The 12,411-nt window shown below is 39.3% G+C and overlaps 2 protein-coding genes across 8 annotated transcripts in view; one reads left to right on the top strand and one right to left on the bottom strand.

Moving 5' to 3' along the window:
- The window catches only part of adcy3a (adenylate cyclase 3a), a 50,497-nt gene that overhangs the window by 31,390 nt on the left and 6,696 nt on the right, over nt 1-12,411 (bottom strand). For all 7 annotated transcript variants that reach the window (XR_012391522.1, XR_012391521.1, XM_073925264.1 and 4 more), the window contains exons 2-3: nt 5,655-5,804; nt 622-752 (exon numbers count right to left, since the gene is read on the bottom strand). Coding sequence is in view for 5 of the 7 variants with exons in the window: in XM_009292012.5 (XP_009290287.2) it covers nt 622-752; nt 5,655-5,804 (281 nt within the window). In the remaining 2 variants the exon portion in view is untranslated. The remainder of the gene's footprint in view (nt 1-621; nt 753-5,654; nt 5,805-12,411) is intronic.
- Nucleotides 1-12,411, top strand: part of preb (prolactin regulatory element binding) — a 43,888-nt gene that overhangs the window by 8,045 nt on the left and 23,432 nt on the right. The gene's annotated exons all lie outside the window — the stretch shown is intronic.

Below are 12,411 nucleotides of genomic sequence, written 5' to 3' on the forward strand. Positions count from 1 at the left end.
AAACCAGCCAGTGTTATAACATTTATTCATTCATTTTACCCATACACACTCATTCACACACACACACACACACACACACACACACACACACACACACACACACACACACACAGCAAAACCAGCCAGTGTTATAACATTCATTCATTCATTTTACCCATACACACTCATTCACACACACACACACACACACACACATATACACACACACACACACACACACACTCATACACTACGGCCAATTTCATTCATTAATTCATTCGTTCATTCATTCATTCATTAATTCATTTTATTTTCGGCTAAGTCCCTATATTCATTAGGGGTCGCCACAGCGGAATGAACCGCCAACTTGTTTAGTGGATGCCCTTCCAGCCACAACCCAGTACTAAGAAACACCCATACACTCCTATTCACACACATACACATAGCATGTGTTTGGACTGTGGGGGAAACCGGAGCACCCTGAGGAAACCCACGCCAACACAGGGAGAACATGCAAACTCCCCACAGAGATGCCAAGCTGGGACTCGAACTAGCGACCTACTTGCTGTAAGGCCACAGTGCTAACCACTAAGCCACCGTGCCGCCCATAATACAAAATAATCGACAATAATAGAAAGTCACCTGACGTTCTCGTGCCGGTACATGTACATGGTGTTGAACTGCTGCATCTCCTTCTGACTGGCTTCCTTCTTCATGTCCTGGAGCATCTCGTCTGCGATGTGTTTGGGCAAGATGGACAACAGCAGACGCTCCTGTGGAGGATGAACTATTAGCTCTTTTCAAATACTTCCAGAACAAGGAAATTTTCACAGCATTTCCTATCATTTTTTATCTCCTGGAGAAAGTCTGTTTTATTTCGGCTAGAATAAAAGCAGTTTTTTTTTTTGTAAACCATTTTAAGGCTTAAGTTGCACACTAGTTTGATCATGTATAAATATCATTTTAACTATATTGTATAACTATTATTACAACTATAGGCCTATGTAACCCCGCCGGTACTACGCCACCCAACCCGCTTTGAGCTGGGATCGAACCAGCGACCTTCCGCATGGGAGTCGGTTGCTCTACCAAGGAGGCTAAAGACCATGGCCTCTATCATCTGTCGCTAGAGCACCTTCACAGGTCCGAGGATTGAGGTTTACCTGCACAGCACTTACTAGCTGGCCTAAACCTCACTCCCATCTGGGTCATGGCACCAATGTAACCCTGCCATTCCTACGCCACACAACCCGCTCCAAGCTGGAATCGAACCGGCAACGTTCCGCATGCGAGTCAATTGCTCTACCAAGGAGGCTAAAGACCATGGCTTCTAGCGTCTTTCGCTAGAGCACCTTTAAAGGTCAGAGGAGTGAGGTTTACCACGCTCAGGCACACCTCTTCCAACCGGGCCAGGGCCGGCCAAGTGAACCGGGTCTGAGCCTGATTCAGAGCACTCACACTTCTTAAACAATCCGGGAAACTGGCCTGGGAACGGTTCGGATAACATAAAGTGAGTAGGCCTTTAATCTGGCCCTGCTCACAGCAAACATGAACAATCTGCAATCTTTGCTCACAGCCTGTCTCAATAATAAAACTAGGAAGAAGATATCTGTTTGGACATTTCCACGCGGTCATTTGAATTGTTGCATGGATTGCGTCATCTAATTCTGCGCTCCTATTGGTTCTTGGATTGACACAGCTGTTGTCACACTGCAGGAAAGTGTCTGAGATCTTCTGACACTGCCAGAACTTCATCTGAGGAAAAATCTGATCGCGACAGGCACTAAGCGGCTGTCGGTAAATATGTCAAACCCACTTCGGCGTCAGTGGTGTAGTGCTTAGGGCATCGACACATGCACTCCAGTGCTCACGGTGACCCGAGTTCGATTCCGCCTCGTGGTCCTATGCCGATCCCCTCTTTCTGCTCCGCATGCTTTCCTGTCTATTCTCTCTACTGTCCTATCCAATAAAGGTAAAAACCTCAAAAAAAAAAAATTATAAAAAAAACAAAAATCATGTCAAACCCACGATCGAAGATAACAGATTTTAGACTAGGATTTTTAGGAATCTTTTATGCTGTGTTCACGGATGTTTATGCTTTATGTTCGCGGAACGCGCGGATAAATTGCGATATACACGCGTAAATAGCCGCGTGAACATTTGAGTTTACTTGCTGCATTCGCGTGTCAAATTCACTTCAGAACAGGGCAGGGCTTCTGTCTGCCCGAAGACTCTAGCTTCATTGCTAAATGGCTAACATGGATTTCATGAAGAAAATAACAGTGTTTATGTGCTTTATGAAGGCTGAAAAACAGTGTCGATACGTTTAGGGTCGTGTCTGAGTCCACTACATACTTTCAGAGGTGCATCCAGCTCTGTGAGCTCATAAACTCCTCCAGAAACTGAACCTGGATGATGGAGACTTTCAGCGGTGCTTCTGACTGAGCCCAGCCCAGTTTGATGACTTGTTGTCGGTGAAGGCTGGAGGATTTCCCCCGGGCCACCATCAACAGGTTCTACGTCACAATCGCGCCCCCACAAGAGCAAGCTTCTGATTGGTTAACGCAGCGCGAATGTCCGCTGAAGTTCAGATTTTCGAACTCAAGAGATTCACGCAAAACGCTCGTTAAGCGTGTCAAAAGCGCAAAACGCTCAATTCGCCCCGCGCCATTTCGGCGTATCGCGCTATTCGCACCGCGCCATTCGTGCAATTCGCGTCATTCGCGCCGCGCCATTCGAGCGTATCAAGCAGGATGTCTATTCGCACGTTTGCTTTGACTTAACATGTAAATCACTCACGCTTGACGCGCGTTCCGCGTTTGCTGTAAACGCAGCATTAGGATTTCCCAAATTTGTCTCAGATGACAACATAGTGGCTGAAATCTCACAGTGTGAGCAGGACTTTAGATTTGAAAATAAATAAATAAATATTAAAAAGCAAACATACGTTTGATCCTGTCAACGTCATAACGAATGCCCTTAAATACTGCAGCCTTTGACAGCAAGCATCAGTGTTTTTGAGATTAAAATAAGATTAAGGGATGATGGGGCGGGGTGGTGCTGGATATGTGCGTACCTTTGATTCAAATCCTGCAGGCGCCACTGCAATCACTTGCCTAATTACACTTACCTGCCTAATTAACCTAGTTAAGCCTTTAATTGTCACTTGAAGCTGAATACTAGTGTCTTGAAAAATATCTCGTCACATTATCTACTGTCATCATGACAAAGATCAAATAAATCAGTGAATAAAATTATTATGTTTAGCAATGTGTTAAGAAAATCTGCTCTCTGTTAAACAGAAACTGGAGACAAAAAAAAAACAACTGTCTTTGCTGTCTTCAGAATGTGTGTGTAAAGTTTGCATACACACACACACACACACGCACCCACACACACATCCAGATGAGTTCAGGAGCACACACACACACACACACACACAATTGAGCTGAAGAGGAGCAGACACGCGCGCACACACACACACACACACACACACACACACACACACACACACACACACACACACACACACACACACACACACACACACACACACACACACACACACACACACACACACACACACACACAGGTCAGTGTTTTCAGTACAGCAGATATGGAAATGAAGAGAAACACGAGTCTGTGTGTCTACAGCTGGCATCGTCTCAGGAGGCTGCTCGCCATGGCAACCTACTGCTCCCTGATTGGCTGGAGAGCTGTATCCCAGCAGCCCCTGCTCCTTCATCAGCATTCAGAGAGTTTTTGCTCATGCAGTTTAGCTTCTCACTGGCCTGTTCTGCACGCTCTCTCTCACACACACACACAATAGCTTCTAAAGAGCTGGTCTACAGTATATTTTTAGGGCTTGTTTGTGTTTATAAGATGCAAAGTAATGTGTGCTCATGCTTCATTTGTAGAAAATCAGGGTATTTTCGCTCATGTATCTGACTTTGATTATATACAGCTACTCAGCTAACATGAACACCACTGTCATATTTCCTAGTTCCTCTGAAAGCCCCGCCCTCAAGAGGCTCAGATTGGTCAGCTAACAAAATGATGTCTTGTGATTCGCGGATCGACTATACGTCACCAGGAAAAGTGTCACGCCCCTACAAGCACGCACTTTAGCGCTGTATAAACACTGTCAGTCAGAGCAGCTGTTAGCCGTATCAGTTTAAGCCTGAATCAGACAAAAAATGAAGAGGATGAACCTCACGCCTGCTCTCTAAAATATCATCCGACAAGTGTCCTTCACATATATTGGGGTTATTAGATTGTGTAAGTAATCTGAAACGGTCACATATTGTTTGCGAGTTCATTATCTGAGATCTATAATGCAGGAAAAGCGTCCGCAGCGCTGCTGGAGATTGTGGCTGTTTACAGCAATTGGATTTTAACTTGTTAGCGGTGCCAAACAGCATTTCCTGTTGTTTACATCCTTGTTTACGTCCCCGCTACAACATACCGTTAACGTTAGACACTGTGCATGTAATAGATCAATTTTAACAAATAAAAACACTCACAGGTTGTGGCTCACAATCCACAGCTTTGTCTATTCTGGTTGGAGCTGCTCCTTCTTTCAGGAGTTTTAGCCGAATCCAGCACTGAATTGGGAGAGATTCTGGAAGCTGTCCTTTGTCAATTGCTAGCCATATATATTATTATAATAGGATGGAATAAAGTTATTACCCCAGGTGGAGGAGTTCAAGTATCTTGGGCTTTTGTTCACAAGGGAAGGATGGAGCGTGAGATTGACAGGCGGATCGGTGCAGCAGTAATGCACTGTACCGGTCCGTTGTGGTAAAGAAGGAGCTGAGCCGAAAGGCAAAGCTCTCGATTTACCGGTCAGTCTATGTTCCTTCTTTCACCTATGGTCATGAGCTTTGGATCATAACCGAAAGGACAAGATCTCAGATACAAGGAGCAGAAATGAGTTTCCTTCAAAGGGTGGCAGGGCGTACGCTCATGGAAAGGGTGAGGAGCTCTATCATCCAGGAGGAGCTCGGAGTAGAGTCACGGCTCCTCCACATCAAGAGAAGTCAGCTGAGGTGGCTCGGGAATCTGTTTTAGATGCCTAATGGACACCTACCTAAGGAGGTGTTCCAGGCGTGTCCCACCGGGAGGAGGCCTTGGGGAAGACCCAGGACACGCTGGAGGGACTATACCTCTGGAAGAATTGTCTGGGGAGAGGGAAGTCTGGGGTTGTCTCCTAAGACTGCTGCCCCCACGACGTGGCCCCAGATAAGCAGATGAAATTGAATGAATGAATGATTTATTTTCTCTTTGCCATGATGACAGCACATAATATTAGACTAGATATTCTTCAAGACACTTCTATACAGCTTAAAGTGACATTAAAAGGCTTAACTAGGTTAATTAGGGTAATTATGCAAAGCATTGTATAACAGGGCTTGTTCTGTAGACAAATATAGCTTAAATCACTGATAATTTTGACCTTAAAATGCTTTTAAAAAATTAACAGCTGCTTGCATTCTAGCGGAACTTAAACGAATAAGACTTTCTCCAGAAGAAAAAATATTATGGGAAATACTGTGAAAAATTCCTGAATCTGTTCAACATAACTTGGCATATATTTAAAAATATCACCAAAAAATCACAGTCTGGCGAACAATGCATATGTACTGTATAATGTATAAATGCGTTTATTGTCTGACCTGCTGCTGGCTTTGCTCCTCCAGGTTGAGTTTGACCTCCAGAGACTGACGCGCCTCCAGAAAGGCCTTCCGGTGTTTGCGGTCGGCCATGTAATACGACATGACGCCCACTGTGATGGCACAGACGTAGATCACCATGTTGGCCAGCAACTGCGAAAAACACAAGAGCATAATTCTTACTTTAACCCATACTGCATGCTGAATTTTATAAAGCAACTCATGAAAAGCATTCATTTATAACGCCAGAAATATTCTGATTCCACCATTGCGGCTAATGCTATGTAAATAGGCTAAACACAACAGCTAGTGTGGTAAAATTAGGTAAAATTTAATGTGACTATTTTCAATTTCATAAGGTTCCTTTTACAGCATCAGTGTTGTGGTGTAATTAAAATACAATCAGTTTAATAGACTTAAGCGTTCATTTAGTTGTTCAAGCATAAAATGAGACGGAAAAATGTGTATATGCAAACACCGTCAGGAGCAGCAGGCGAGCGCAGAAACTCCATTGAAAATACTGGTAACACTTTACAATAAGGTTCATTAGTTAATGCATTTACTAACATGAACTGATCATGAACAACACATGTACAGCATTTATTAATCATAATTGAACATTTACTAATGCATTATTAACATCCAAGTCCATGCTTGTTAACATTAGTTAATGGACCATGAGATAACATGAACTAACAATGAACAACTGATTTTTCATTAACTAACGTTAACTAATATGAACAAATACAGTGGTGAATGCATTGTTCATTGTTTGTTCATGTTAGTAAATGCATTAATTAACATTAACTAATGAACCTTATTGTAAAGTGTGACCAAAATACTGGAGTACAATAAAGCCCAATCCCGATTCTACCCCTTAGCCCTTACCCTTGTCCCAATTTGCTTCAGCTTGAAGGCGTAGGGCTAAGAGGAAGGGCTAGATAGCCCTCGAAACTGAGATATTTCAGGACAACACTCAAAACTAAGGGATAAGAAAATTTCCCAGAATACACCAGCTACAGCTGCACACGGAAGTGAGGTGATGCACAAATGAATATTTTTTATCATTATTACAAATTTACATGTTTTAATACGTTCATATCGGCGCTCATGTTTTACCGTCATGCTTTAAAAAAAAAACACTAAAATAAAACCTAGTAAATTTTGCGATCTATAATCCATATTAATATCTGCTGTATAGCAGTCCCACAACACACTGACACTCGAATACCCTGTCAGAAAAGTCTAGTGTCTGTAAATGGGCTTTTTACAGTGTCTGCTATAATGTTAATGTTGTTTTAGTGTGTTTACATAGATGAATATGACTGTCCCATTTCTTAACACTCTGTTTGAAGGGCCAAGGGGAAGGGCTTCAAAAATAGAATTAAGATTGGGCCTTTGTTCATATTTGAAAGACATGGCATAGGAACATGTAATTTAATGCAGAGCTTCTTGTACATTCTGAGACCCACTTTCTGTTGTATATCAGGCAGTGAAGATCAAGGATTTTTAAAGAAAACAGACCTTAAATGCAGCGATTATATAACAGCATAAAGTTCACCAGAAACCATGTAACTGGGTTACTGAAAATTAAAAGTCCTTCTGCATATACACTATTGTAGATAAATATAAAATTAATAAGTGTAAATAAGCACAATAATGAATACTGTAGTCTAGTATACATAATATAATATAATATAATATAATATAATATAATGTAATGTAATATAATATATAATATAATATAATAAAATATAATAAAATAAAATATAATAAAATATAATAAAATAAAATATAATAAAATATTATATAATATAATAAAATATAATATGATATAATATAGTATTATATAATATAATAAAATATAATATAATAAAATATAATATGATATAATAAGATATAATACAATAAAATGTAATATAGTATAATATAATATAATATAATAAAATATAATATAACATAATAAAATATAATATAATAAAATAAAATATAATATAATAAAATATAATAAAATAAAATATAATATAATACAATATAATATAATATAATATAATAAAATATGATATAATACAATGCAATATAATATAATATAATATAATATAATATAATATAATAAAATAAAATAAAATAAAATATAATATAATATAATATAATATAATCATTCATTTTCTTTTCGACTTAGTCCCTTTATTAATCAGGGGTCGCCACAGCGAAATGAACCACCGACTTCTCCTGCATGTTTTACAAAGCAGATGCCCTTCCAGCTGCAACACATCACTGGGAAAAACCCATACATTCTCATTCAAACACATACACTATGAACAATTTAGCCTACCCAATTAACCTGTACCACATGTCCTTGGACTGTGGGGGAAACCGGAGCACCCGGAGGAAACCCACGCGAATGCAGGGAGAACATGCAAACTCCTCACAGAAATGCCAACTGAGCCAAGGATTGAACCAGTAACTCAGCGACCTTCTTGCTGTGAGGCGACAGCACTACCTACTGAGCCACTGCGTCGCCTATAATAATATATATCAATTAAAAATGCTGTAATATTTGTGAATCAGCACCAAAAAGCATTACAAAAAATAGTTAGTACCCTATGTAAAACACTGTCCTAGATATAATTTAGGATCATGATTTTTCATCACGAATATCCTTTATTAACTGAATGATGAATAAGAAAATAATGTAATTTTTTATTAATCACCACAAAAAAAGGCAATGCATATCATTATTCATAAACACTTGCAGAATTCTATATTTATTTGCGGAATAATATAAACGTAATTAATATACACTAATCTATATATATATATGTATATATTATTGGCATTTCTTTGTGGAGTTTGCATGTTCTCCCTGTGTTGGTGTGGGTTTCCTCCGGGTGTTCAAGTTTCCCCCACAGTCCAAACACATGCGCTATGGGGGAATTGATTAACTAAATTGGTCGTAGTGTATGAGTATGTCTGAAAGTGAGAGTGTGTGTGTGTTTCCCAGTACTGGGTTGAGGCTGGAAGGGCATCCGCTGCATAAAACATGCCAGAATAGCTGGCGGTTCATTCTGCTGTGGTGACCCCTGATAAGTAAGGGACCAAGCCGATGGAAAATGAACGAATGAATGCATCTACTACAGCAGATAACATATCAGGGTGTTTAAATGCAATACAATATATCAATATAACAATATAATTAATATCAATATAAATAACTGCATTTAGCGAAATAAAAGAAACTACAAAAAAATACAATTACTATGACCACTGGGGGGAATTGAGCTTGTTTCAAAAATCACATAAGCCTGATGATTATAAAAACAGACATTTGTCCCGGACAGGTTTTAATACAGACAACTTTCCTATTTTTAAAGCTTGAGTCGAGTTATTCGGGGTTATGGAGAAAAAAGTACACAGAAGGTGCCTATTGAACATCTACACTTTCGTAGAAGTCGATACAGAAGTGTTTTGTTGTCAGGCAGACGCCACCAGCAACTCCAGCACGCAACATTTTCCGCTCTCGCAGCCCACGAGCACTGAAGTGTTTCTCTTTTTCAGGAAAATAAAGGCAATCAATTGAACGCTTTGTCAAAACATGTTTAGCAAACGAACATAAAAAAACAACAAGGAGTGCAAGTGATCTGAATGTGTTTCTGTAACTTAAGCTTTGATACCTGTGGATTTAAATTCCGCTAAAAATCACTTTTATAAGAAAGTTGTGGGAAGGGAAAATCCGGGAAAGGGGCCTGGGCACGGTTCGTATAGCATAGTGTGAGTACGCCCTAAGGGTTAGAACCTTCTTTGGTACAACATTGTACCATTTTACACTGTAGGTTGACACCAATACTTTTAACAATAATTTATAAATCTTACAGTATTTGTTCATCTTTTAAAATGATTATCAACAAATAAATACGACTGTTCTTAGTTTATATCAATACACAGTGCACGAATGTCAACATATACACCTTTAGCCTAAGTAAATGCATAATAAACATTATCTAATGTAGAATCAAATGAATGCGCTTTGTAAAATGTAGCCCTAAAGAGTTGCCAGTATTTTAGCTCATTTTCTTTCATACTAAACATTGGTACACATCCTCCGACCCTCAGACTAAAGGGCTTTACTGTATTTGTTTGTTGCTAAAAACAGTTGTCACTTTCTCAGGTTTCAGCTGCAGTTAAATCAGACTTTGATCAGACTCCTCGGGACGAACTGTGAGATCACTATCTTGGAGAATAAAGGCTTCAAACAGAGGTTTGTTGTAAGAAGAGCTGTTTAAAGAGCCTTTGCTGATGTGAGGACATTTTAAGAACAGAAATTATGTTTTTCCACTCACTCTTAACCCTTAACAGGCACTCGCTGAAACACTCATTGGAGTGTTACTGGTGGTTACTACAGGACTTTTAATAGCGTAAAATAATAACGTAATAAATGGGCTGGTGCGGTGACTCAGTGGTTAGCACACAGCAAGAAGATTTCTGGTTTGAGTCCTGGCTGGGCAAGTTGGCATTTCAGTGTGGAGTTTGCATGTTCTCCCCGTGTTCGCACCGGTTTCCTCCATGTGCTCTGGTTTTCCCAACAGACCAAACACATGCCAATAGGGGAATTGGGGTAAGCTAAATTGGCCGTAGTGTATAGGTGGGAATGAGAGTGTATGGGTGTTTCCCGGTGATGGGTTGCAGCTAGAAGGGCATCCGCTGCGTATAACATATGCTAGATAAGTTGGCGGTTCATTCCACTGTGGCGACCCCTGATTAATAAAAGGGACCAAGCCGAAAAGAAATTGAATGAAAATGGCAGTGTATATGTTTGTCATGTAACCATACGCCAATAAGTAACCAATCATTTTTAATGTTCACTGAAAGGTTCTTCTGGAAATATTTTAAGCCAAAACCCCCCTTCATTTCAGAGTGTGTAAAGGAAAGCTTGTTGATGGTTCTTCAGGGAGCCATCATCAACCCTTAATATTTAAAACTTTAATATTTAGGCCATGTCCACGTGTACACGGGAGATTTCCTTGCTTTTATTTATTAAGAAAATTTCCGTCCACATGAAAACACAAAGAGCTCTATCATACACCCAGGGGTCTGTTCTTCGTACCTCGCTTAAATGATCTTTTAATCTTGATAACTGATCTCTCGCTAATTTGGTTCTTCAAACAAGTTCGCGAATCAGATTAGAATGTCTGGATGAACTGATCTGAGATCGCTGCGTGTGTTATGAAGGACAGATCTATCGATCCTCGAAATCATGATCAGCAATGCAACGATTGGCTGACGGCACAGCTGCGTAATGCATCATCTGATTAATATTCAATTATCCATGCGAGCAAAATTACATCAAATTTGCAGTAAATGGTTTGTTAAATATGACACGCAATAACCTTCCACATTTGTTGTGAGCTGCAGGCTTTACACTTTCATGTGTCAAGAGTATTCATCATGTATTTCAATGCAAATCAGTGTATTTAGTTCTACATTTAGAAAAGATTTTCTTTATTATAATAGCCGTTTTTTTAATCGGTGTAAAGAATAACTGGATGTTTACAAAAGCATTTTGATATTGGTAAAGGCGTCTGCAACTTTTGTGAAGCATCAAATCACTGGCATAACTGTCAAAATATGTTCATGACTGCATAAATGTATTATTGCTTTTAAAAAGTCACATATTGTGCATTTCTATTATACACGATTTGTACTAAGCGATCTAAAAAGTTTATATCAATAAGTTTTCTCTTTGCACCACCAGGTGGCAGTCTTTGTACTTTCATTTCGAGAGTGCAGATTGAATACGTTTTATTAATATGTATAACTTTATTTATTTTATTAATAACTATAACTATATATATTTATAGTTTAAAAAATATTTACTCTTTTCCCAAGTGTATATAACTACTACTGTAAGAAAATATCAGAATTCGGTGTATACTTTCTGTATTATATTTGCTTGAACTGAGCCGATCTAATCCTGTTTAAATAAATTGAACCTGCTCCCGATCAGGTTTAAGCTAGCAGAACTGTTGCTATGACAACAACTCCCGAATCAGCTTTGAAAAACGAAACGATCCTGGATCGTGTCAAATCGTCAATATCCAAATCCAGCTAACTGAGTAATCCACGTACGAAGAACGGACCCCAGCACAATAAACTGCAAGATGCGTTTAGCGTGATTTTTTGCTATTTTCAGACCAGTGCAGCAATAATATTTATGTTTTGCAAAATTGCACCATGTTGTTTAAATAGCAAATCCACTCTGTGGACTCATGGGTGTGCTGGTCTATAAAGGAAGTGTGTTAAGGCGCATTGTTGGCTCGTTGCTATTTTGAGAAACTGAAATAGACCGCGCCATTGACCAACTAAAAGCTGCTCTAAAGTCTAGAGAGCGACTTAGTTATGCGCCTATGCAGGTCCAAACACTTACACATTGCTGAATACACACAGGATGATCAGCAACACACAAATATATATACTGATAACAACAAATAAAGGATTCAAATATATATTTTTTTATTTTCTACATCAAAATAAACAGCACTGCCTCTAAGCCTTCTTCACCTCGGGGGGCTTCTTCAGTTTATTCATGACCATTTGCATTAGCATAATGGTATTAATATTAGCAGTATTATTTATTATCTGCACATTTATATTTGTTTTGATAAAAACAAGTTTAGATTTGTCCACCTGTGGGGTTTTGGAGACGTCTGCATCACCATATGGGGCATAAGAACAGGAAGTGTGTTCGAATATAACTCAGTTT

This window comes from Danio rerio, chromosome 16, assembly GCF_049306965.1.
Source record: "Danio rerio strain Tuebingen ecotype United States chromosome 16, GRCz12tu, whole genome shotgun sequence".
NCBI classification, from domain to species: Eukaryota; Metazoa; Chordata; class Actinopteri; order Cypriniformes; family Danionidae; genus Danio; species Danio rerio.